Source organism: Pituophis catenifer, unplaced genomic scaffold (assembly GCF_029215685.1).
Source record: "Pituophis catenifer annectens isolate HBS135680 unplaced genomic scaffold, rPitCat1.0.hap2 SCAF_1, whole genome shotgun sequence".
NCBI lineage: Eukaryota > Metazoa > Chordata > Lepidosauria > Squamata > Colubridae > Pituophis > Pituophis catenifer.
In genome coordinates this window covers 340712735-340740474 of record NW_027256881.1, presented here as the reverse complement: position 1 = coordinate 340740474, position 27740 = coordinate 340712735, and the positions used below count along the sequence as shown (strand labels likewise).

Here is a 27740-nt window from a genome sequence, read left to right as displayed (position 1 = left end):
TCTGTAAGCCGCCTTGAGTCGCCATGGGCGAATAGGCAGCAATATATATTTAATAAAGAATAATCTTCCGCCTTCTTGCCTGAAGTACCTTATGGGATAATTTTTTGATATATAATTAAGCCTATCACATTTTGAATGAAAAAAAAATGCTGGGTCAGAGAGAGAGAGAGAGAGAGTTCTACTGCCATCTAGCGGATGAGCGCATTTTGGCAGCCACCAGACGGCTTAAACTAAACGCGCTCGCGCTGCCTAACGGCTGGACCAAAGCAGTTGGGATGTAGTTCTTTCGGATTAGCTCGCTGAGCTGGCAATCACGGTAGGCCTCAGCCAATTGACGACCGTGTTCGAAGAAGCCAGAGAAGGAGGGCGGCACCAGCCCCTCTGTTGCGGCACGCAACCCCGCCCTCCAGCCTCCTCCCATTGGTCAAAAGGCTTTCGAGAGGCGTTCTCGACCGGTGGGGCTGGGCGCGGCCAACGAGGAGGAGCCATCTTGTGATTGGCTCTGGCGGGGAGGCGGAGGGGTGTGAAGGCCAGATTAAAGGAGGAGCGGAGAGACCTGCAGATGAGATGAGTTTGCGGCGTTTCGCTTCTAAGACGCTCCTTTGTGGGTTCTTGGTAGGGCGCGGCCTCACAAGAGTGATGGTAAGTTGCCAGCGGGAGTGGGTCTCCCGTCGAGGACGCTCTAGTCATTGGCGGTGTTCTCTATGGTCGGATCATAGAGCGGTCGCCCTCAAGGGGGCTACCTTGGGTCTCCTTGGAGGACCCATATAATCTCCTTTTTTTAGAGCCCCTGGGAGGACTTTCCCTCTAATCCCTTTGAGGTTGTCGCTTTTAGAACTTCTCTTCCAATGAACATAATTTTCCCCAAAATATTAGAGTAGGACGAGGCTGGAGGCCAGTAAAATGGCATATGGATGGAGGAGAAAGTATTGCCCTAGGCTAGGGAAATAGGAATTTTTATTCATTTTTGTTAACAATGGTATGGCTTTTGGGGATTGTTTTTATTGTTTTGGGAGTGCCTGGGGTGATTTAATGCAGCAAAGGTCTTCTTTGCAGGTGACTTAAACCTTAATTCCCAAGAACTCTTTGAAAATAGGGCAGAAACCATGTTTTTTTTCCCCCTATAATACTTTGGGTGGGCAGATAGTCCTCGATGTATGACCACAATTGAGGCCAACATTTCTCTTAAGTGAGACCCTTGTTAAATGAGTGTTGCCCCATTTTACGACCTTTGGTGCCCCAGTTGTTAAGTGAATCACTGCCGTTGATAAGTGAGTCACATGGTTGTTAAGTGAATCCGGCTTCCCCATTGCTTTTGCTTGTCAAAAGCTTGCAAAGGGGGATTGGGTGACTTTGGGGACCCAGCAATGGTCATAAGTGTGAAGCAATTGCCAAGCATCTTGAATTTTGATCATGGGGCTGCTAGAAAGCTCGTAGGTGTGAAAAATGCTCCTAGGTCACTTTTTTCAGTGTTGTAACTTTGAATGGTCACTAAATGAACTGCTGTAAAGTGAGGATTTACCTGTATTTGGGCTTTAGGGCTACTGCTTTTCTAGAGCTGCTTGCCTGCCCCAACTGGGGTAAAGTAATGCTTTTAGGGTATAAATTTCATTATAGAAGGATCATGAAACGGAAAGCTACTCCTTCCCAGAGCAGGTGGTTGTAATTTTAAATGGATGTCTTCAGATGCCTTTCAGAGATAAAATTATACTCTTAATTGTTTATCTTAAAACAGTGATCTGGGGTTATTGGAGCTCCTTAGAGAATTGTTCTTAGATGAAAAAACAGCTGCAGCTGAGTGGCTGCATTGAGCCCTTGGGGTAGAATAAAGTAAAATACACCTGTGCAAAATGCATTTAAATATGTTTGGGCAAGTTGGTTTTTAAAATTTTAGTTAGGGATAAGGGCCAAAACGACGGAATCTACTGAGCCTCTGCTCAGAGTCAGTGTCCCATAACAGACACTCTTTCATGCCTTATATTTATTAAACAATCTATCAACTGTGCAAGTCATCCAAGCAATTCTAGGAGAAGTCCCTGAGTTAGTGGGTAGCCATAGAAATTCTCTTAAATAAAAATAAAATACCACAAATTAAAACGGAATATGCCAAAGGTGTTTTTCCAAAAGACAACAGGACTTGAGGTTTTGTTTTTTTCCTTTGAAAACGTTTTGTTTCTCATTCAAGAAGTTGTGAAGAAACTTCTTGGACGAGAAGGGAAACATTTTCAATGGGGAAAAACCCCAAGAAAGTCCAGTTGCCTTTTGGATCAACTATAATCTGAATGATGGAGAATCTCCGCAGATGATTAAAACAGAAGTAACAAAAACGCAGAGAACTAGATTTGTAAATCCTCATTGCTTTGCCCCCTAAGCCTAGTTAGATAAATCAGGACTTCACAACTCTTCTGAAGCCTACGATGATCCTACAGATACTCTTCCAGTAGGACTGAAGTGCCTACTGTTTAAAGAGCCTGCCTACTTCACAACTTTGTCCCTTTGTAATCTAGAAAAATCTTCTGAAAAGCTTTGTGTCTTCTCCTTTGACAGCCTGATTCTGTAGACCAAACTGTTTCTTTACTAATAATGAATTTTATACCCCAAAAGGAGAGCTTCTGAATTTGGAAGTGCAGTCTGAGCTAGTTATCCTATCGTGCCTATACATATGCTATATATGCTTACAAGTTGATAAGAATCTGTTTTGAAACTTCCCTGAGCTGCTGACTTCCAGGTGAAAGCAATTAAGTGTTGCGTTCAGTAGTCAAAAAAAAGCCACTGTTACTCAAGGCTGCCTTTTGTGAAAACTTACACGCAATGGGGAAAAAAATATCTGCGCCTCAGGGTTGAACTGTGGGGTCCTTGGTGCTCTCTGAGCTTGGTGATTTCCTTGCAGACATTTAATTACCCAACTAGGTAACAACATCAGTGCTAGTAGGGAGAGGGGTTTGCTCCCAATTTATATTCTAGCGGCTTGCCCTGTCAGTATTTATTAGTTACCCAACTAGTTAACAGCATTCATGCAAGTGAGTGGGGGATTTGTTCCCTGTTTTTATATAGTAGTCTGCCCATATTGGTGGGGGTGGGTTTCTCCTTGGTTGTCCCTTGGTTAGAGAAAGTAAACAAGTTAAATTGCCTTTCTACAGCATTCAAGAGATCCTAATAAAAACCCTGAGGAGAAGAAAAAGACCAGAGAACAAAAAGTCAATACCCAGATAAGCCGGGTTTAACACCAAACAAACAATCAAGTAGAAAGCAATAATCAGCCAAGCTCAGAGAGCACCAAGGATTCCACTTAACACAATTAAGTTGTTGCTTTGCTCCACCTTAAGTAAACATTAGAACTACACAAAAGCAGCTCTTTGAGTCAGGATTATATCCTCCCCCTATATGCCATGGGCTGGGAAAAGATTGTGTGGTTCTGCCAGAAGATGCCATGTAGGCCAAATGCTGAAGAGTTTGCAGCCTCAGTACATTTAGGGATGGGGGGGTTGGTTGGAGAAGGGAAAAGGTCAGCAGTATTCCTGCCAAGATTAAAGCGAGACATTTTCAGGAATATTTCTAGCTTTCCTTTTGATGTTAACATGAAGCTCTGAGTTAATTTATAAACATTAAACATAATTGGGATTTCAGGTTTACACTCAGATGCAGCAAATTAATTTTTTTTTCATATTCTGACCCTCCCAACCGGGGAAAATCCCAGCATTTCCAAATATGACAAATTAAGAGCCATTTGACCATTAATGGCTAATAGCTGTAATTATGTATTTTAAAAAAAATTGCTTCATATTACAGCTTGTAGAAGTGAGTACAAGTAACCTTCAATTTACAACCATTTGTTTAGTGACTGTTTCAAGATACAACTGCACAGAAAACGGGGATTTGTGATCATTTTTCACACGGCCATTGCAGCATCCCACAGTCGCATGATCAAAATTAGGGTGCTAGGCAACTGGGACGTATTTATTTGCAGTGTCCCAGAGTCATGTGATCCTCCTCTGCCACCTTCTGACAAGCAGTGTGACTGGGGAAGCCAGATTCACTTAACAACCATGTGACTCACTTAACAACTGCTGGAATTCACTGCACAACTATGGCAAGGAGGGGCAAAATGGGGCAAAATTCACTTAACTCTCTCACTTAGCAACAGAAATGTTGGGTTCTATCCTGTTCCCCCCAAAATAAGACATCCTCTGATAATAAACCCAATCGGGCTTTTGAGCGGGTGGCAATAAGGCCAAGCGCTTATTTCAGGGTTCAAAAAAATATAAGACAGGGTCTTATTTTCGGGAAAATACGGTATTGTATCATAAGTTTTTTTAAAAAATTTTTTTAATTTTTTTCAAACACAAATTACATCTTTTTGGAACAGAGCTTTGATCCGGTCATCAATTTGTACAATTTTTTGTCATCTTTAACACAATTTTATCTATTCTATTTTGCCATAACACTTAACATCTCTTAATCTTAAATCACCTATCTCAATTAATACCATCTTTAAAAAAAAGTTCTCAAATTTACTTAAGACAATTACCCTTCTATTAACCCACCTTAAATCCTAATTCAATTAATACCTCATAATACATTTCACAGTTCTTACCCTAAATCCTCACTATTAATAATACAGTAAAGACATGCTTATATTTCAAAATTATTTCCATTTCTAAAATTTCCTTACATTTATTACTTTATGTAATGCTCATTAAATCTTTATTCCATTATTACTTTATTAAATTTAAATCTTATCTCTAGTCTAAAAATATGCAATTTAACATTTAATTATTTAATACAATTTCCCAATAATTCTATTTATTTAACCATACCATTCATATAAACACCAATTAAGTAATTTTTGTTTGTAAATCATAATCATGTATTGTTTCAATTGCTTAAGTAAAAAGTGTTCAAGTTGTTACAATTATTATGAACATTTAAATAGGCATTGTATCATAAATTGAGGACTACCTGCACTGCAAGCTAACTGAGTACAGTGTCTGGCCCTGCTGCTTCTCTTGGTCCTAAAAACATAAAAGCTTTTCTGAGCTGTTTTTATTGTTTAAAGCTTCCAAGCACTTCTGAATCTGTTTCCACAAAAAAACAAAAATTCTAGCAAAACTGGTTTTGTTTTAAACTCCAGGAAAAATAAAGCAACTTCTGGATGAGGAATACATGGGTATACTCATCCCCCCCCTCTCTTTTGGGTGCAATATATATTTATTTTCTTCTGGGTGAAGGTTGTGGGAAAGCAACCTCATCTTCTCCCTTGCTCTTTGCCTGCAATGCAGAAATGCAATTCAAAAAAAAAATATACAGCATCGTTTTCAACCTAGTTTCCTCTGGAGGCCAATGGGAAGAGCTGAACAAATCACCAGTGCCAGGGCTTCTGTCTTGTTTGACCCTGGTTTATTGTGGATTAATAGATTTGGGCTATAAAAATTGAAATCCAAAGTCTCCCTTCTGGCGCAATCCGTTGTTCTCTGTCCCCTTTGTCCTGCTAATTGCATCATAATCAGAGGCTCGTGAAACAGATCTGCTGTTGTTGGGAGAGCAGTATGACTCCGCAAAGTCTTGGCTCATGTGATTGTGATGAGAAAGCAGGCACAGATTAGAGGAAAGGGGCTGGGAAGGGAATTAACTTGCATTTCTGCTTCACATGGATGGAAACTAATCAAAGAGAGAAACAACCTAGAATTAAGGAGCCAAAGCTATAGGAAATTCGGAGTAGGAAGCATTTTTTAAATAGCATCAGAAATTCCCTTATTTCTAGTCAAATGTTTTGCGCGATTTGCACGCAACTAATTCTGGTCTTAAGTCCCCCAGCCCAGGAAAAGAGCAGGTAGTCCTCGATTTACGACCACAATTGAGGCCAAAATTTTCCGTTGCTAAGTGAGACAGTTGTTAAGTGAGTTTGGTCCCATTGTATGACTTTTCTTGCCCCGGTTGTTAAGTGAACCGCTGTAGCTCTTAGTAGCACGGTGGTTAAGTGAATCTGGTTTCTTCATTGACTTTGCTTGTGAGAAAGTCACAAGAGATGATCACATGACCCCCTCAGGACACGTCAAGCAACCGTCATAAATATGAATCGGTTGCCAAGCATCTGAATTTTCATCATGTGACCACGGGGATGCTGCAAGGGTCGTAAGTGTGAAAAACAATCATAAGTCACTTTTTTCAGTGCTGTTGTACCATAGCTGCAAACGGTCATTAAATAAACTGTTGTAAATCAAGGACTATTTGTGTATAAAAGTATAAAATCCAAATTCAAAATTGATGCTTTGTTTATCCAAAACTGGATAAGAAAAGTTTCTTTCTTTCTTTCTTTCTTTCTTTCTTTCTTTCTTTCTTTCTTTCTTTCTTTCTTTCTTTCTTTCTTTCTTTCTTTCTTTCTTTTTCGATTTATCCGGAGACTCAGGGCAGCTTACAATGCGTTAAGCAATAGCCTTCATACTTTTGTATATACCTGCTTAGTAGGGCTTTCGGGCCCCCCTAAGCGGTGTTCTTTTTTATACAAAGTCAGCTTATTGCCCCCACAATCTTGTATCAACACAGTTCTCTCCAGAATCCCCATATAACCATGATGGCGAACCTATGGCACGCATGCCCATCTCTGTGGGCATCCGCGCCATCGCCAGCTGGTCTTCTGGTTTCCAGCGTGCACATGCGTGCCAGCCAGCTGATCTCCGTGTGAGCCGGAGCACCAGAAACCATAAGACCAGCTGGCCGGCGCTAGGGGAAGGCCAGCCTGGTGCTGTTAAGCTGTTTTGACCTCGTAATCCCTGGCCATTAATCCTGCTGGCTGGAGTTTCAAAACGCTTGCAAAGGGCTGCCTTTCCCCCACTGCTAAACCATAATATGGCTTGTTTGTTTTAGAGGATAAACCTGGTTGTATTTTGTAAACCTAGGCTTTGTGGGCGTGGAAAATCAGCATAATGTAGCCAGCTTAACCAGCTTGTAACTAGCTGCAGTATATGACCTAGATCAGAGTTTATGAACTTCGAGCACCAAGGACTCTCATTTCAAGCTACAGATATGCTTCTTTATCAATTGCTAGAGTCCCTGGGATCTAACGAAGATAAAAACGGAGATTAACTAAGATAAGATAACCTTTATTGTCAGTTTTTACTGTGAGCACACTGGCGCACACATTAAAAATGAAATTCTGTTGCCTGCTCTCAAAAGAAAGTATATATCCATACAGATACATAACACAAATATACACATATTATATCTATCTATATGTATATCTATATCTATATCTATCTATCTATCTATCTATCTATCTATCTATCTATCTATCTATCTATCTAAATATATATTTGTCTTCTTAAGTTTTCGCGGGTGTGCATATGCAAAAAATTAAAATCTCGGGTGTTTTCCCGCGTCACTGTAAATAAGTTGGTTAAAATGTTTAAAATTCTGGTTAAAATCCCAGCTAAAATCTTCTAAAAATCCTTACAGAGCATTCTGCAAGGTCCTTTAAAACCTCAGCTAAAATCCTACCAGTGACTTTAAAAGTTTTTCTATGGGGAGAACCCATAGAGCTTCTAAACGAAACAAGAGCCTGAAGATGACAGGGTTGTGAGCCTGTCGAAACGTTGCTATAAGAAAAACTTTTAAAGTCACTGGTAGGATTTTAGCTGAGGGTTTAAAGGACCTTGCAGAGTGCTCTGTAAGTATTTTTAGAAGATTTTAGCTGGGATTTTAACCAGAATTTTAAACATTTCAACCAACTTATTTACAATGACGCGGGAGAACACCCGAGATTTTAATTTTTTGCATTATAATATATAATATATATATATATATATTATATATTCTAAAAATACGAGTTCCAAGTATATTGGTAAAGAAAGAAGCAGACATACTGCGAACTCCGGAACTTAAAATTTTAAAAGAATTAAAATTTTATTTTACTAAGCTTTCGTCAGCCATCTGCTGACATTGTCAGAGTATTAAACTACCATTACAGAGATCTCTGCCTTTATATGCCATTAATCAATTTGGCCCTTTTGCGTGTAATCGGCCCTTCCAGCCGTCTCCCACTTGTAATCAGCTGTGTTGTTTTTGCTGCCGTCATGCTGGATGATGGAGGCTTGATTCCTACTGTTTCCTCCCTCCTAGCTTGCTTATCAGTGGGGGATGATGTTAGCCTGTCAGCCATGGCAATTTGCTGCCTTATCTGTGACCTTGTGGTCGGCCAGGTTTGTTTCTCATTAATCCTATCTGTTACAGTTTGAGACAACGCGGGTTGCTCTGTGTTTGGTCAGGACTAACTATGCCTTCACAGGCTGAGTCTGCATGCCCAGAGGTGGGGGGGGGGGGTGCCTTTAGTCTCTGCTCACTGATGGAAAGCTGTCTCTGTTCCTCCTGCAGGGTCTTTCCTGGTGTCTCAAAGCCTGGTAGGCCGGTGGCAGTTTGATTATATGCCTGTTAATAGAATTGTTATTGGAGAACCAGACTTCTTTTAGTAGGCGTCCTCCTTTAGTCCTATCATGGGGAATAACCTCAGCTTCTTGAAAATCAAATGTGTGGTTGTGTTCCTTCATATGAGTCCAGATCTGGGAGTGCTGTTCCTTGCATCGGACAGCCAGGAAACTTTGAGACACCAGGAAAGACCCTGCAGGAAGGGTCTTTCCATCAGTGAGCAGAGTGTGTGTGTGTGTATGTGTGAATGGTATAGCTTCTGCTTGAGCAGGAGGTTGGACTAGCAGACCTCCAAGGTCCCTTCCAGCTCCTATTCTATTCTATTTCTATTTCTATTATTTCTGTTTACTCTACTCTATTCATTTAGATAGATAGACAGACAGACAGACAGACATAGATAGATTGATGATAGATAGACATAAACAGATAGACATAGACAGACAGACATAGATAGATTGATGATAGATAGACATAAACAGACATAGACAGACAGACATAGATAGAGACATAGATAGACAGACATAGATAGAGACATAGATAGATAGACAGACAGATAGACATAGATAGATAGATAGATAGATAGATAGATAGATAGATAGATAGACAGACACAGAGAGAGAGAGAAAGACAAAGACAGAGACAGAGACACAGAGACATATATATATAAATCACTGTCCATTTTGAATACGTAATGGAAAGAGGAAGCTTGAGAGTTCACAAGGTTGATGCTATATGGCACAGAACTGCGGCCGAATCCAGATGTTCTGCTTTGGATACCACGAAACCTCCTTCCAGAAGGTAGCAAGGAAAACAGATTGTGAAGGGGATGTGTAGGGTAGCAGAGGTTGTGTAGTGTGGGCTTTTTTGTTGTCGTCTGACAGTAACTTTCCACTTAAATGGCAATGTAAAATCCTGGCCAGGGGTTTGTAGGAGGAGAACTTGGGTCTTAGTGTGGCAGGCCCAAATCCGTGGCAAGAAAGGTTTTATGTATGTATGTATGTATGTATGTATGTCCACAGGGCTTTTATAGGCTGCCGATGCTCACTTCATCCAAGGAGGGATGTTGAATTTAAATTGGCAGGGAGGGGAAGGGAAGGAGAGGGTGTTGTGGCACACAGAGGCATGTTACGTGGGAGGCAGGTTCCAGGTATGGTACCTTCTTGATTAGCAACTAATCTGCATTAAAATCTAGTTATGCTTGTTGAGGCCTTCTGAGATAACTTGGGTTAGTTTAGAACAGTCTTTCTCAGCTTGATCAGTTCTTCAGATCTATGGACTTTGGCTGCCAGAATTCCCCAGTCAGTGTGTTGAAGATCACACATCTTAGTTGTGAAACACTGGCTAAGCTACAAGGAGTCCTTGACTGACCACAATTGGGACTAGAATTTCAGTTGCTAAGCGGGGTGTTATTAAGTGAGTTGCGCCCCATTTTTACAACCCTTTTGTGCCACGATTGTTAAGCAAATCCCGGCAGGGACTCACAGGGTCATTAAGCGAATCCGGCCTCCCTCATTGACTTTGCTCGTCAGAAGCCATTTTGCAACTTTGCTTGCCCCCGTTGTTAAGTGAATCACTGCACTTGTTAAGTTAGTAACATGGTTGTTAAGTGAATCTGGCTCCCCCCTTGACTATGCTGGTCAGAAGGTTGCCAGAGTTGATCACATGATCCCGGGACACTGCAACTGTCATAAATACGAGTCAGTTGCTGAGCAATCTGAATTTTGCAGATTGTGAAGATGTTGCAATGATCATAAGTGTGGGAACTGGTTATGGGTCAGTTGCAACTTTGGATAGTCACTAATTAAATGTTGGTAAATCAAGGACTTATCTTTCCAGATTAAACTTCTATTATTAAAAAACTTAACGACATGCCTTTTCGTAATCTTTGTTAGATAGTGCTACCATATTCCTCCTGATTTGGAGATCACCCTGAAATCTGCTGGTGTTTGTGAGCTTACTAAGAGGTTAATAAAATACCGTGTTTCCCCGAAAATAAGACCATGTGTTATATTTTTTTGAACCCTGAAATAAGCGCTTGGCCTTATTGCCATGCTCTCAAAAGCACGATTGGGCTTATTATCAGGGGGTGTCTTATTTTGGGGGGGAACAGGGTAAATAATTATTAATCAGCTTATTATATAGGTTACAGGTAGTCCTCGACTTAAAATTAATTGTTTAGTGACCGTTTGAAGCAGGGTGGATTTGATTTAAATCGAGTTGATCTAAATCACAATTTAAATGATTTAAATCACTAGTAAAAAGGCTTGATTTAAATCAACTCGATTTAAATCATAATTTTTAAAGAGCAACCGTCATCTCTGCTACTCCTTTGACCCACTGTTGACTCACCGATAGTCCCAGTGTGGCAGAATATACAGCCTCATGCTACATAGCTAAGCTCCATTTCATGCTGAATAAACTAAATTATTTATGTATCTTAAATAGAAAACTATCTTACGATAGATTTTTACCCCAAAAGTTTTTTATTAAAATAAATTCGATCTAAATCAAAAAAATCCTATTTTTTTGATTTTTTTAAAAAAATCATTGATTTTTATCCACCCTGGTTTGAAGTTACAGCAGCACTGAAAAAGGCGACTTATGACCGTTTTCACACTTATGACCATTGCAGCATCCCCAGGGTCACATGATCAAAATCCAGCTGCTTGACAACTGATTCCTATGTCAGTCCTGGACCGCCAGACGGGCCGGGGCTGCCATTCGGGGGAGTGGGGGAGGAGTGGAGCCACCACCCAAGAGACCTGCATTGCCTCGCTCCATCGTCCACAGAATGCCACCTGGCGAGAGAGCCCCAAACTTTGACTGGCTGACCGCTCCTGCATCCACGAAGCTGCCGCCTGACTAGCTGTACCCAGCTCAGTGGAAAACAGCTGTTCGTCGGCTCAGGAAAACTGCTGATTGTTGAAGCGTTGGCGGCAGCAGGATGAGCCGGGATGGGTGGCTAGGGGCATGGCCGAACTGCGGGGCCGTCTAAGCTGTCGGTGTATGTACACAGGGGAACTGGGGCACAATATAAGGGGCAGGTGAGCTAACCACAGTAGCCCAAACTTTGATTTCTTTTGGCTGGTCGCTTCGTGCCGGGTCCGCGTTCCCAGATAAACAATCTAACATCAACTTGTGTTGCTGGGTTTTCTTGCGCGGGACACCGGAACGGGACTTCCTGTTTATGACGGTTGCAGTGTCCCGGAGTCACATGATCCCCTTTTGCAACCTTCTGACGAAGTCAATGGGGAAGCCAGATTCACTTAATAACCATGTTACTGAGTTGACAACTGCAGTGACTCGCTTAACAACTGTGACAAGGTGGTAAAATGGGGCAAAACTCCATTTCACAACTGTCTTGCTTAGCAATGGAAATTTTGACTCCACTGGGCACATTAGTCCAGGACTAACTCTATTTATTAAAAGTTAGTTATTATATGTATCCTCACTGTAGCTATACAACTTCTCTGTCTTCCCTAAATCCCCACCCCCCCCCAGCCTCAACCCAATGTAAATCTTACATCACTTTAGCTCCTCCAGGCCTCTGTAGCCCAGGAAAGCAGACGGCTTTTAATAAAATTTGAGGAATGAAAGCTCCCCTTAATACCATGACTCAGTCCATCTTAATTTCTGAAACAGGATACATTCTAATTTATAAAAGCTGATGCTGTGGCTGGCACACCTTATAAAGGTGCCAAGTGGTTGGCTTGAACACGCAGGAAGGGTTTTTATGACCTCACCACCAAAATTTGCCCCAATGACAGCACCCCATCCAGTTATAATATGTAATATATGTTATAATCTGACTTGGTTTCTTCACACGTCATCCTTAGTGAAGCGTGCAAACCAGCGTCTGCATTTCCTGCGTCACGATGAGGAGAGCACATATTTCTCCTCCTGTCCTGACCACTTTTTACAGATGCATGACTGAGAGCGTTTTAACAAACTGCATCATTGTTTGGTTTGGTGGCAGCAGCAGCTCAGATAGAAAGTCCATACAGAGAGTGGTGAGGACAGTGGAGAAGATTATAGTCTTCCTGTCATTCAGGATACTGCTTATAAGCGCTATGTGCTTAGAGCTCAAAGCATTGTTAGAGATCCTACACTCCCACTTTATGATCTGTTTCTGTTGCTCCCCTCTGGGAGGAGGTTTCAAAGTATTTCTAGCAGGACTATCAGATTCTGTAACAACTTTGTCTACTATGTCATCCTTCTGGTAAATTTGCAGGATTCTTTTTTTTTTTTTTGCCATGTATATGTATACATTTGAACTACAGGTAGTCCTCAATTTACAACCACAATGGAGCCCAAAATGTATGTTGCTAAGTGAGAAATTCGTTAAGTGAGCTTTGTCCCACTTTATGACTTTTCCTGCCACGGGTCGTTAAGTGAATCACTGCAGTTGTGAAAAACACAGTTGTTAAGTGAATCTGGCTTCCCCGTTGACTTTGCTTGTCAGAAAGTCGCAAAAGGATCACGTGACCCCGGCACACTGCAACCGTCATAAATGTGAGTCAGATGTCAAGCATCCGAATGTAAATCACGAGACTATGAGGAGGGGTCATAAATGTAAAAAAAGTCAAAAGGCACTTTTTTCAGTGCAGTTGTAACTTTGAACAGTCACTAAGCGAACTGTTGTAAGTCAAGGACTACCTGTAGACTGTGATGTTTTTCTGTGTCATACATGTGTGTGTATGTGGGTATATGCACAATGGTTAACTTTTGAGAGCTGAATGCAATGAAATTTCATTTTAATTTATGCTGATTAGTGTACATTTAAAGTGACAAAGTATTCTATTCTATTCTATTCTATTCTATTCTATTCTATTCTATTCTATTCTATTCTATTCTATTCTATTCTATTCTATTCTATTCTATTCTATTCTATTCTACTCTACCCTACCCTACCCTACCCTACCCTACCCTACCCTACCCTACCCTACCCTACCCTATCGCCTGTTTTTCTCAATCGTGGCAACTTTAAGATGACTGGACTTTAATTCCCAGAATTATGGAAGTTGAAGTCCAGTCGTTTTAAAGTTGTCAAGATTGAGAAACATTATATTATAGGCTTAATGTCACCCGTGAAACCAGCCATGATATCCATTTTTCTTAAAAAATGTTTACTTACAAATTTTGAAAGCCCGTGCAAAGATACAGATGAAAAACAATTGCATAACTTAATCGGATTCTATTGGGAACAGGACAATTGATCAACCTTTGCTAGTTGGGTCACTCATGGGACACCCCAAAAAGAGCAACTCATAAGCCATCTTGGCTGCAACAGCCAGAGCTGAGATGTCAGTGTTTTGATGTCTCTAACCATGTCTGTTTATAGCTTACAGCTTCCTTAGACAAGATACAAGATATAATATATATATATTGTTCCCAAGTAGTATCCGCCCTTGCTATCTCTGCAGGCAGATCTTGCTAATGACAGGTGTCAATCTAACAACAACAACAAAAGGACAAGATTATTGTGCACACTCAGAGACACAGAAGGAGAAAGACTCAATGAAATGTACAGGTCGCCCTCGACGTACGACCCCAACTGAGCCCAGAATTCCCATTACCAAGCAACAGTTGTTAAATGAGATTTGCCCCATTTTACAAGCTGCCTTGCCACAATTGTTAAATGAAACACTGAAGTGTTAAATTAGTAACATGCTTGTTAAGTGAATCTGGCTCCCTGTTGACTTTGCTTGTCAGAAGGTCGCAAAAGGAGGATCGTGTGACTCCAGGGCACTGCAACCGTCATAAATACGAGCCAGCGTCTAAATTTTGATCATGTGATCACGGGGACGCTGCCATGGTCGTAAGTGAAAAACGGTCATAAGTCACTTTTTTCCAGTGCCATTGTTAACTTTGAACGGTCGCTAACCGGATAGTCATAAGTCAAGGACTACCTGTGCACGCACTTCTTCTAAAAGCCACAGCCGATCTCGCCAGCCTAAGCATTCTTTCCCTTTTTGTTACATAGGATTAGATTTCAGATTTAAAGACTTAATTAGCATTGCTCATTGCAATTTGACTTAATTAGCATCGCTCATTGCAATTTGTTATCTCACCATTTTGCTTTGGGGTATTTTCCATCCTTTTTGCGGGGTTTCCCCTTACAGAAGTAATGCTTCCCTTATTCTTTCAAATAAAACTTTTGTTTCCTGTCCTCTGTTGAGTGAGGTAATGAATAACCTCATAACGAAACTAGCAGCAACCCTCTTCAAAAGTTTCTCATGCGAAATAAACTGTCTTTGTGAATCTACTGTACAAAAAGGCCCTGTACCTTAAAGCAATATCGGTGAAGCTTGGCGAGTTTTAAAATTTGTGGACTTCAACTCCCAGAATTCCTTAGCCAGCATGGTGGCTGGGGGATTCTGGGAGTTGAAGTCCACAGGTCTTAAAGCTGCCAAGTTTGGGGACCCCTGTTTTAGAGCAACAATGTTACGTGGGCCTTTTGAGGGAATTGGCCCCGCCCATTCATTCACAGTCAGCAAGGTTTGTCCAAACAGTTTTTCAAAGGAATATTTATCAACACAGACCTTATCTCGCTTGGCAAGCTGCCATGTATCTTGTTTCCAAACAAGGCAAAACTTGGCACAGAGTCTCTTAGAGTCACGAACAGAACTTTTCCTCTCTTGAAACTACTGAATGGATGAATTGTTTCCCGCAAAAGCCCCCTCCCCATTCTTTCCTCTTTTGTTCCTTTTTTTTAATAAGTTTTTATTGTTAGAAAATTATAATACAATTCCACCTTTCCGGTGTCATGGTGTTAATAAACGCATACATATACATATACTTAATATTTACATATTATTTACATGGTATTACCTAATTATCTTAGCTTAAAAAGGTACTACTCGTAGGAGTTCTTACTTATATCACATTCCATTTTCTTCCTACTGCCTGTAGTACAGCTCATTTCAATATACCCATTTAATTAATCATCTGATTGACCTTTAACTCTCTTACACTTCACTTCGATTTTCTTTTCTCTAACCACTCATACCACATATCCCACACGCTATAGTAGTCAGTTTCCTCTCTTTCATTGATTTCTAACGTCAGTTTGTTCATTTCAGCGCATTCCATTATCTTCCCAATTACCTGCTCTTTGGGTGGTAGCTTTTTCTCTTTCCAGTGTTGAGCGAAGGAGATTCTCGCTGCTGTTATTATATGTACTTCTTCTTTCTTGCAATTTCTGTCTTCAAGATTCCCAGGGGAAATATTTTTGGTTCTAATTCAATGGTATCTCCTATTATTTCCGACAACCATTTGCATATCATCCTCCAAAATTCTTTGGCTCGTGGACAGGTCCACCAGCAATGGTAAAAGGTACCCTGCTGGTGGTCACACTTCCAACAGTTTGGACTCAGATTTGGATAAATTTTAGCGATCCTGGCTGGTGCCAAGTGCCACCTATAAATCATCTTGTATTGGTTTTCTTTATAAGTTGTTGCCCTAGTCATTTTAAGATTGTTATTCCAAATTTGATCCCACTTATCCAGATTAATGGTTTGTCCGATATTTTTAGCCCATGCTAGCATTGGGTCCTTAACCACCTCCTCTATCAAATCATACTCCACCAGATAATTATATAATTTGGCCAACAATTAATTGTCCGTGCCCATCCATATCTTGTCAAACCCATTGCTGCCTATCTCTATACCATATTGCTCTTTATCTTTCTTACATCGTGATTGGATTTGTGCATATGTCCACCATTCGATATGGATGCCCTGTTCTTTCAATTGTTCCATTGTTTTGAGATTCCCTGCCCCATCTAGTATCTCTTTATGTTTTACTGTTTTGACTAATTCCAGGATGTTGGGGTATATTATCGCCTCCATCATAGATAGCCATCTGGGGACTTTAGTATATTGTTTTTTCCTAATTTCTCCCCATATTGACATTAACGTGTCCCTTACTTTATGTTTGTGGAAATGTGTTTTTGTTCTTTTCCCTGTTTCCCAGAGCTAGGCATGCCAACCCTCCTGGAGGTCGTACCCTTCCAGTATCAAAATTCTCTTGTTTCCCAGGGTTGCCCATTCTTTTAACCAAACTAAGATTGCCGCTTTGTGGTAGGTTTCCCAAATTGGGAGTCCAAGACCACCTCTATCTTTTTTGTCCTGTAAACTCCTAATTGCAATCCTCGGTTTCTTCCCTCCCCAAATAAATTTCCTGATAATAGAGTTAAGTTCCCGAAAAAATTTCCTATCTAATTTGATACTCTGGTTTCTCTTCAGATCGTATAAATCTTTCGCCTTTTTCCTCTTTTGTTTCCTATGGGAGGGGCCAATCACCTCCAAGGTGTGGCTTTACTCCCGAGTCGACCCTACTTTCTGAGTTGTTCTTGTCTTCTGGCAGCTCTGCGCATGGGCACACTGGGAACAGGCTCCAGCTGTTTCTCTGCCTCACTGCTGTCTACCTCCCTCTCTGCCTCCGATGCAGAGCTCTCGTCCGAGCTTTCCCCAGCCCCCAGGACTGGCCCATGTTCATCCCCAACCTCCTCGCTGTCTGACTCTGTTGCCAGCTCCGTTGGCCGCTGGCGGGCCACAAGACGTGGGGCACCGAATCTGAGTTTGTATTTGATGCTAAATCATGGTTTGATTCAAAAGTGGCTTGTTTGGGGCTTGGCATAAAACATGTGACCCTCCCCCACTCTGCGTGTCGTTCTTGGTTTTTTGGGCCTGACAAGAAGGGATATGCGCTCCATTCACTTTTCGCTGATTTCCCCCCCCCTCCCCTATATTTCTTCCCTGCAGTGTGCTCAGAAGTTTGATTGGCAGTCGGCCAAGTCGATCTACGACTTCCACGCGCTGGATATCGACGGCAACGATGTCTCGCTGGAGAAATACAGGCAAGTTGTTCCCATCTGGGGTTGATTTGCTCTGCTGTCGTGGTTTTGGCGTTCTTCATTTTTCAATGTGTTTAACAATTTGTAATCGAGCAGTAGGTACAGCAGATGTGTCCAAGCTTACTGACTTTAAGATGTGTGGACTTCAACTCCCAGAATTCCCCAGCCAGCCATGGGAATTCTAGGAGTTGAAGTGCACTAGTCTTAAAAAGCGGCCAAAGTTGGACACTCCTGGTATACCCTGTTTCCCCCCAAATAAGACATCCCCTGATAATAAGCCCAATCGGGTATATGAGCGCATGCGCTAAAATAACCCCCCCCCCCCCCGGAAAATAAGCCCTCCCCGAAAATATTTAAAAGCAGAGCTGGAAATCAGGTAAGACGGCAAGAGGAGCCCCGTCTTGCTCCACGCGCCCCAAAATAATAAGACCTCCCCCAAAATAAGGCCAAGCATTTATTTCAGGGTTCAAAAAAATATAAGACAGGGTCTTATTTTCAGGGAAACATGGTACCAATAGTCCTTGACTTTTCCACCATACCTGTCTGATGGTACTTAACCTGATTCCAATGCCCACCACCCCTTGTGGTCATGTGATCGCATGCAGAACTGCAGCTAGTGGAAAAATTAAGTACGATTCTGGGAAGGAAGGTTTAGACCCCAGTCAGCGTGCCTGGAATTTCGGGTGGCCCTTCCAAGGACAGGTAGTCCTTGACTTACCACAGTTCATTTAGCGACCATTCGAAGTTACGATGGCACCGAAAAAGCGACTTACGGCTGTTTTTCACATTTACGCCTGTTGCATTACGACTCCATGGTCACATGATCGAAATTCAGCTGCTTGGCAAGAGAGTCATATTTATGACGGTCGCAGTGTTCCGGGATCATGTGATCCCATTTCGCGGCCTTCTGACAAGCTAAGTCAGTTAGGGAAGCCAGATTCAGTTAAACAAGCGTTTTCACTAACTTAACCACTGCAGGGATTCCCTTAACAGCCGAGGCAAGGAAGCTCGTAAAATGGCGCCAAAATTCACTCCACCACTTGTCTCGCTTAACAGCGGAAATGTTGAGCTCAGCTGCGGTCGTACGTCGAGGACTACCTGTGACCGTCTCTCTTATTGCGTTTGTGTGTCTCTCCAGGGGCATGGTCTGCATCATCACCAACGTGGCGACGCAATGAGGCAAGACTGACGTAAACTACACTCAGTTTGTCGAACTGTATAGTAGATACGCTGAGAGAGGTTTACGCATTCTAGCCTTCCCCTGCAACCAGTTTGGCAAGCAGGTAGGAAAGGGAGAGGGGGGCTGTTATTGTGTGTGTGTGTGTGTGTTAATGTCACACTGAAATGATCCTCCTCCCCACCTCTCCTCCTCCTCCTCCTCCCTAATTATCCTCTAAGGGAGGGGTCTGCAACCTTAAACACTCAAAGAGCCATTTGGACCCATTTCCCACAGAAAAGAAAACACCGGGAGCCACAAAACCCTTCTCATGCTTGACTATTTCTTGAGCGGCCACAAAACTAGCATATGTAGTCGAATTAAACGTTCTGTTTTCTTCTGAAACTTTTCTTGGATTTATCCATGGTGCGCTAAGGAGAGCCAGCATAACATAGTGGGGAAAGTGATGGACTAGGAGTGAGGATACCCAGGTGCTTGTCTCCCTTAGCAATGGAAGCTGATTGGCTGAATTTGGGCCAGTCTGTCCATCCCAGCCAAAGAGCCAATCAGGCACAGCGCAGAAGAGACTGGAAAAAGGAGTGGGAGACCCAGGTTTTATCCCCCTCAGCCATGAAATCCCATTGGCTGAATTTTGGTCAATCCCTCCCTCTCCGCCCAAGAGCCAATCAAGAGTAATATGGAAGGCCTGGATGAGGTGTGGGCAGACCCAGGTTCTAGTCCTGCCTCAGGTGCAGAAAGAAGCTCATTGGTTGACTTTGAGCCAGTCCCTTCCTCCCAATCCAACAGCCAATCGAATAGTGGGGGAGGGGCTGGACTAGGGCTGGGGAGGCCCAAATCCTAGTCTCCAGAGAGGAGACAGCTAGTGGACGTAATGGGATGCTGGACTAGGAATGGAAAAATGGCCAAGAATCTATGACAAGCTAGCTAAAACAATCTTCAGACCTTCCTTACATCATGCATTGATAGGTTTTCGCTGTAAACAGTGAGCGAACGCAGTTCAAAAACATCTGGATCTGCAACTTAAAACAGACTGAATGCTAGGGACAACTGTTTTAAGATCGTTTTAACCATCTTAAAAACCATCTGTCTCCCTTTTGTTTTTGTTTTTAATAGGAGCCCGGTACCGAGGAAGAAATTAAAGCATTTGCTGAAACCTACGGGGTGAAATTCGACATGTTTAGCAAGATTGAAGTCAATGGGGATAATGCTCATCCTCTCTGGAAGTGGCTAAAACACCAGCCCAAAGGCAGAGGCACTCTGGGAAAGTGAGTTCTCGCTGCCCCCAATTCTGAAAAAGTCTCTGAAAATGGGCATAGCTGATACACCACACCCACTTATTGATTTATTTTTAGTTAAAATAAAGGTCTAAAACAAGTGTTTTTAGAACTTGACAACTTCAATCCGTGGTGGACTTCAACTCCCAGAATTCCCCAGCCAGCCTGTTGTAATTATTTGAAGGTTTAATAACTTTGGTTTAACTTCCAAAATTACTCTTTTTCTCTCCCTTTCTGGAGTGTGTGGTTTTATTATTTTTATTATTATTATCTCTTATTCATTAAACATGAAAGTCAGTCAGCTGATCATTTTAAAAATGTACTACAGATGTTATTAATATTGTTGTTAGTATTGTTGTTGTTATTCCTGCTTTTCCCAGTTGAGTGTGTTGGCTTTCAGCTCTTTAGAAGACTGTGTCGGCTGGCATTATGGTGTTTCGCACCAGGACTACTACTGCTGTGTTGTACTTTTGCGATGGCATTTTTCTGTGTCACATTCCAACTCTGCTTTCAAAAAGCTAAGCCGCTAGTCCGGATGGTGGCTGGTTTGAAGAAAATACAATAGGGTTTTTTTTTTGGACTCTGGGAGGAAAAAAATGGAACAAACAAATGGGCCATTGTGTTTCTTTGATTTTGACCCCATTTTCAAACAGGCCCTCTTACTGGCGAGAGATGCCAGCCACTATTCATCTTGGCCAGGGTCAGCAACCTTAAACGGTCAAAGAGCCACAAAGGTCCTAACCGGAAGCCCCCCATTCAATTCTGGAGCTGACCGGAAGTCCAGTTCCTCCACCATAGAGTCTCCTCCTAGCACGGCACCTTTTTCCTCTGCTGACCGGAAGTCTCGTTCCCCCACCATAGAGTCTCCTCCGAGCGCTGCGTCCTTTTTCCTCTACCTGTCCTAACCAAAAGCCCTATCAATTGTGGAGTCAACTGGCGACGAGCCACAGCAGAGGGATGAAAGAGCCACATGTGGCTCCAGAGCCGTGGGTTGCTGATCCCTGATCTTGGCTTTAGTGTGGTTTAGCACAGGACGGTTTTGAGTGAAACACTAGAAATAAAACACTAACCTTTAGAGCTAAATTATGTTTTTTCTTTCTTTCTCCCTAGTGCTATAAAGTGGAATTTTAGCAAGGTGAGTACCTTCAACTCTTTTTTTTTTTTTTGGATATGTAATTTTTATTAAAACTTGTAAACAAAAACGGGGCAAAATTCACTTAACAACTACCCTGCTTAGCAGTGAAAATGGTGGGGCTCAATTGTTGTAAGTCGAGGACTACTGTCTGTCGTCAACTTTTTGTTCAGAAAAAAACTCCTCTCCTTTTCCCCTTGCAGTTCCTGATCAACAGGGAAGGGCAGGTGGTCAAGCGATTCAGTCCCATGGATGACCCATTTGTAAGTTCTGCATATTATTACGGTCGGTTGTGCAGTCAGCCAGATGTTTCGACTGGGATATTTGGGCTTTTTAGGCCACCTATTGAGTCTGTCCCAAGAACCTCTGAGACATTGTCCAGTTGCAGAGTTGGCCCAGCTCAGCCTGAGTATCTGGCCACAATGCCGAGTTAGGTGGTTCGCACACCATGCTAAACCCAGCCAGGGTGTGTTGAAAACCGTGGCTTATCTGGAGGTGGGAGAATCCAACCCAGTTGTAATCCCAACCCAGAAGGAGACCACTCATGCAGAAAAAAAAACACCAATGGCCTGAAACCAGGGATGGGATTCTACCGGTTCGGGCAAATCTGTAGCGCCGATGATCAGCTAGGAGCGAACCAGTTCGCTCCAATGATCAGGTCAGCTTGCCCACCTGCCCCTGCGCTTTACTTACCTTTATCTTACCAGCTGATTGGCACGGCAGAGCGGATTGCCGCAGCTCAGCTGTGTTACTCCCAAGTGGTAACACAGAAGGTTAGTATTTGTAAAACCACGCACGCAGTTTTTTAAACCGGCAGCATCCCACCGCTGCCTGAAACACTGTGCAAATCAAACTGTGCTTCGTTCAATAACGTAAAGCGGTGTTTAGTGTGGATGCAAAACACACACCTTCCCCAAGTGTGACTGCCAGAAGGCTGTTTTTGATCCAATGGCTGCTAACAGGAGGGCAGCAATGACAAACCTTTTGGGCTTGGCATGGTCAAAAAAACCATAACGTGTCCGATTTAACTCTGCTGGCATCTCATTTACCTCTCCTTCCAACAAATGACAAACAATTCTCTATCTGCCCCAGCCCCCCATTTAGACCACTCTGAACGGTGGCACTCGGTGCATTGCCAAGGCTTGAAGGACAGGAGTGCTATTCACTTACCTTCCCTACCGGTTCGCAAATGTGTGTGTGTGTGTGCGCGCAAGGCCTTCCGCGCATGCACAGAGCCTCGAAAATGTGGAAAAATGGGACGTCATGACGTCTGCACGGGTGGCCGGAGCATCTCACAGTCGCCCCTACTGGTTCGGGCGAACCGGATAGAACCAGCTGAATACGGTCAATGCTTAGGTCCCAATGTCAGCCCAATAGCAATAGTACTTAGACTTCTTATACTGCTTCATAGTACTTTATAGCCCTCTCTAAGCGGTTTACATCCTACTGCTGCCACCCAAAAAGGCCACCTTGCACAATTCCCCAAGAAACCTTCTGGATGCATTTGCCCCCGCGGTGCAGCACTTCCCAGGATGTGCCATGCGCTACTTACCTGCATGGGGTTCTCCGTCTACTGACAGCCTCCTGCAGCCCTACCTGAGGCTGCTCCGGGTTGCACGAGGTTCTTGAAGCCGCTTCAGAGGAACGCCCGTCTGAGGCCTCTGAAACCTGCAAAAGCACACACCGTTCTTGCACAATTTTTGTAGCCTCTCGGAGGCCGTTCGAGAGCACGGCCGTCTTGCCTGGCCTCCACAGCTCCCGAAAAATCACGACAACGATCCGTGGCTTTGGAGAATAATCGTTGGGTGCTGGTGAACGCTGGTGTGTCACGTGAAATGTTGCAGCGTGTCATCTTTGAGACGGTCTCCAGTGTTTTTTTCAAAAGGCAGCCGGCCTATGTTTTTCTCCCCCTTGAGGAAGAAGACGTTTTGCTTCTCATCTTCATCAAGAACCGATGAAGCTTCTTGGATGAGAAGCGAAATGTTTTCTTCTCGCTCAAGGGGGAAAAAAAACCCCATAGGCCGGTTGCCTTTTGAAAAAGCACCTTTGAGACAATCCTGACCAGGGTGGATAAAAATCAATGATTTTTTTTAAAAAAGTCAAAAAAATCAGATTTTTTAAATTTAAATCAGATATTTTGATTTAAATCGGATTTTTTTGATTTTTATCGAATTTATTTTAATAAAAAACTTTTGGGGTAAAAATCTATCGTAGGACCTCTATCCTGGTCCTATTAGATCTCTCAGCGGCTTTTGATACCATCGACCATGGTATCTTACTGCACCGGCTGGAGGGGTTAGGAATAGGGGGCACTGTTCTTCGGTGGTTCTCCTCCTTCCTCTCTGACCGTTCGCAGTTTGTGTTGGCAGGGGGGCAGAGGTCGACCTCGAGGCACCTTATTTGTGGGGTGCCGCAAGGGTCAGTCCTCTCACCCCTTCTGTTCAACATTTATGTAAAACCGCTAGGTGAGATCATCCGTGGTTTTGGGGTGAGTGTTCATCAGTATGCTGATGACACACAGCTATACATCTCCACCCCAGACCACCCCAATGATGCCCTTGCTGTGATGTCCCGTTGCCTGGAGGCCGTGCGGATCTGGATGGGGAGAAACAAGCTCAGACTCAACCCCTCCAAGACCGAGTGGCTGTGGCTTCCGGCGTCCCGGTATAGTCAGCTGGTACCATCACTGACAATAGGGGATGAGATCTTGCTCCCCACAGAGAGGGCCCGCAACTTGGGTGTCCTCCTGGATTCACGGTTATCTTTAGAAGATCATTTGACGGCCGTGGCCAGGGGTGCCTTTTATCAGGTTCGCCTGATCCGCCAGTTGCGTCCCTTTCTGGATCGGGACGCCTTGCGCACGGTCACTCATGCCCTAGTTACCTCCCGTATGGACTACTGTAATGCTCTCTACATGGGGCTCCCCTTGAAAAGCACCCGGAGGCTCCAACTGGTCCAGAACGTAGCCGCGCGGGTGATTATGGGCGCAGCTCATTACGCTCATGTAACACCTCTCCTACGCGAGCTGCACTGGCTCCCGGTGGTCTTCCGGGTGCGATTCAAGGTGTTAGTTATCACCTTTAAAGCGCTCCATGGCTTAGGACCTGGGTACCTACGAGACCGTCTTTTGCCACCAATAGCCTCCCACCGACCAGTTCGTTCTCACAGGGAGGGACTACTCAGGGTACCGTCAGTCAAATTATGTCGACTGGCGACTCCCAGGGGGAGGGCCTTCTCTGTGGGGGCTCCAACCCTTTGGAATGAACTGCCCCCGGAGATACGGAATATCCCTGATCTCCGTGCTTTCCGCCGTGCCCTCAAGACCCTGATGTTCCAACAGGCAGGGCTAAACATACAAACATGCAAATGATTTTTTAAATGTTATCTAATTCTGGGTTTTATTTAATTGACCAAACTAAGTAACAATTTTAATTAGCAATTTTATGATGTTTGTGTGTCTATATTTTTCTTGACTGTACACCGCCTTGAGTCCTACGGGAGAAAGGCGGTATAGAAATATAATAAATAAATAAATAAATAAATAAATAAATAAATAAATAAATAAATAAATAAATAAATAAGTAAGATAGTTTTCTATTTAAGATACATAAATAATTTAGTTTATTCAGCATGAAATGGAGCTTAGTTATGTAGCATGAGGCTGTATATTCTGCAACACTGGGACTATCGGTGAGTCAACAGTGGGTCAAAGGAGTAGCAGAGATGACAGTTGCTCTTTAAAAATTATGATTTAAATCGAGTTGATCTAAATCAAGCCTTTTTACTAGTGATTTAAATCATGATTTAAATTGTGATTTAAATCAACTCGATTTAAATCAAATCCACCCTGATCCTGACCTGGATGACTGAGAATCTCCATGGAGTAAATATATATAATTTTCAATGTAACGTACTTTCTATATCATCTTCATGCATCAATTTTACATCTCGTTTGAAGCCATTGATACCACATATTCCAACTCTTGTAATTCTCTGATTCCTCTCTGTCTTTAAGCTCCATGGTAAATTTATCCATTTCCGCACAATCGAGGACTTTTCTTTATTATCATTGCGTTTGTTGGCATGTTTTCTTGTTTCCAATTCTGGGCAAATAAGAGTCTTGCTGCTGTTGTAATATGAAGTATAGTATATTGAGTATTAAGAGTATAAATCCTGGCCAGATGCAGCCACCTCACACCCACCCTGTTGTTTTCTCTTGTTTCGTCTTCTGCAGACGATGGAAAAGGACCTGCTCCGATTCCTGTAAGCCCCGCCTGCCTCTTGCCACCCTGGCTGTGTTCCACCAGCGTTCCTCTGGTTTACCTGTGAATTTTGCCAGGATGACGGTCTGCCTTCAAGCCAAGCCTATTTGGTGAGGCGGGTCTGAGAGATTTGGCACAAGTTCACACGGGAGGCTAGCGGGAATGTCTGTATTTGCACCCCAGGCCGCACCTTCCATCTTGTACAAATAAAGATGTTTTTTTTTCTTCAGCAGATCCGGTGTCTTGAGGTTTATGTGTAAGAGCTCTCTATGAGGCTTGGGCTGAGGGAAGGGGGGTGAGGGAGGCAGCCATTTTAGAAGTGCAAAGCTACCTGCGATCTGCAGGTGAAGACAGTTAGACCTGTGCTGTCGGGATGGGAAGTGGAAATTAATTTCATTTGTTAGCCTTGGGAGAGTTGGGGCAACTTCAGGTTCTCCAAAAGTTATTTTTATTTTCTTTTATTTGTATCCCACCTTTATTTTTTACAAATAACTCAAGCGGGCAAACCTATCCTTCTATTCTTCCCGCAACAGGTGGGTTGCTGTGAGGTGGGTTGGGCTGAGAGATTGAGTGGCCCAAAGTCACCCTGCCAACTTCCATGCCTAAGGCAGGACTAGAACTCCTTATCTCCTGGTGATTGGCCCAAAATCTCCCAGCCAGCTTTCATGCCTAAAGTGGGACTAGAACTCACAGTCAGCTGGTGATCTGCCTAAACTCACCTAGCCAGATTTCATGCCTAAGGCGGGACTAGAACTCCTTATCTCCTGGTGATTGGCCCAAAATCTCCCAGCTAGCTTTCATGCCTAAAGTAGGACTAGAACTCGCAGTCCGCTGGTGATTAACCCAAAATCACCTAGCCAGATTTCATGCCTAAGGCGGGACTAGAGCTCTTTATCTCCTGGTGATTGGCCCAAAATCTCACAGCTAGCTTTCATGCCTAAAGCAGGACTAAGTCTCGCCTGTCTTTCACTTTCTAGCCTGGTGCCTTAAGCACTAGACCTGTGATGGCGAACCTATGGCATGGGTACCACAGATGGCACACGGAGTCGTATCAGTGGGCACGCGAGCATTGCTGTAGCTCAGTTCCAGCGCACATGTGTGCGCCAGCCAGCTGATTTTTGGGCCTTTCGGACCCACCAGAAATTGGGAAATGGGCTGTTTCCGGCCTCCGGCGGGCCTCCGCGGGGGTGGGGAAGGCCGTTTTCACCCTTCACCCTCCACAGGCTCCTAGAAAGCCTCTGGAGCCTGGAAAGGGTGAAAAAATGGGCCTACAAGGCCCACCGTGCCATCACATGCCAAAAGCAGGGGGACGTGCATGCGCTGGGGTGGGGCGCATTGACTTATGGGTGTGGGCACACACGTGGGTGACCTCCCGATGCTCCCCCCACTTTTGGCACGTGACGGCAAAAAGGTTAGACCAAACTGGCTCTCTATTTCTTCATTGAAGCTTTACTTTTAGCACCACTGGGAGTTGGAATTTGACAGCTGTCAGAGTGTCCCAGTTCAGCTCCAGCTAATTTGTGTTGCCTTGCGGTGCCCCCTGATTTCTCCGTAACAGACATTATTAACATGCAACGTGCCAGTGCAAGAGCAAACAAGAAATACGATGCCAAGACCGGATGAGAACTTAATTCAGATCTCTCTCCTGCCCTTTTGACTCTAGTGAGGGCTCAAGGGGAGGAATGCTTTCATGTAAACAATTAAGTGAAGTTTTAAGAATGCCTTACGAGTAAACGATCAAAATTGAAGGGAAGATTTACTTTGGCAGAAAAGGAGCAAACTAAGTAGGAACTAAGTCCCAAGGTGGGGATTCCTTAGCATGAATGCAAAGCGGGAATAAATTTAATGGTTGTAAGGTGAGGACTACCTCTGCCGCTGGAAAAAAAATCCGTTGAGAAACACTCCGCATGCCAATCATTCTGACTGCTCTGTTTTTTGTGCACAAGGAAGGTCTTCCGTGTCTGAACACGGGCCTGCAGAAAACTGCATATTACATGGAATGGGAGGGCCGGAAGGGACCTTGGAGGTCTTCTAGTCCAACCCCCTGTCCAAGGCAGGAGACCTTGTATACCAGCCCAGTCAAGTAGTTGTCTAGCGTATTTTTGAAAACCTCCAGGGATGGAGCCCCCACAAGTCCAGAGGGCAAGTTATTCCATCGATTGATTGTTCTCACAGTCAAAGCATTTCTCCTTAATTCTAGGTTGGATCTCTCTTTAACAGCTTCCACCCTTTCCTTCGATCTACCTACCTACCTACCTTTCTCCATATTTTCTCCTTTGTTTTCCTTCTCTTCCTCTCCCTTTTTCTCCTCCCTATTTTTTTCCTTCCTTCCTTCCTTCGATCTACCTACCTCTCTCATTCTTTCTCCTTCCTTTCTTGCCTTTTCTCTCCCTCCCTTCCTCCTCTTCCAAACCTTTTCTCCTTCTTCTCTCCCTATTCTTCCCTCCTTCCTTCGATCTACCTACCTTTCTCCATATTTTCTCCTTTCTTGTCTTCCTTCTCATCCCCCCTCCTCTTCCAATCCTTTTCTCCTCCCTATTTTTCCTTCTTTCCTTTGATCTACCTATCTACCTACCTACCTTTCTCCATATTTTCTTGTCTTCCTTCTCTTCCTCTCCCT

The 27740-nt window shown here is 43.3% G+C and overlaps 1 protein-coding gene across 1 annotated transcript; it reads left to right on the top strand.

The window, feature by feature from the left end:
* Positions 1-524: 524 nt before the first annotated feature.
* GPX4 (glutathione peroxidase 4) lies at positions 525-25352 on the top strand. The gene is made up of 7 exons (XM_070931863.1): positions 525-642; positions 17184-17278; positions 18414-18558; positions 19566-19717; positions 20837-20861; positions 21062-21121; positions 25093-25352. Exons 1-7 carry the CDS (start codon positions 568-570, stop codon positions 25123-25125), a joined length of 585 nt encoding a protein of 194 aa, XP_070787964.1. The 5' UTR covers positions 525-567; the 3' UTR covers positions 25126-25352.
* The last annotated feature ends 2388 nt before the right edge of the window (positions 25353-27740 follow it).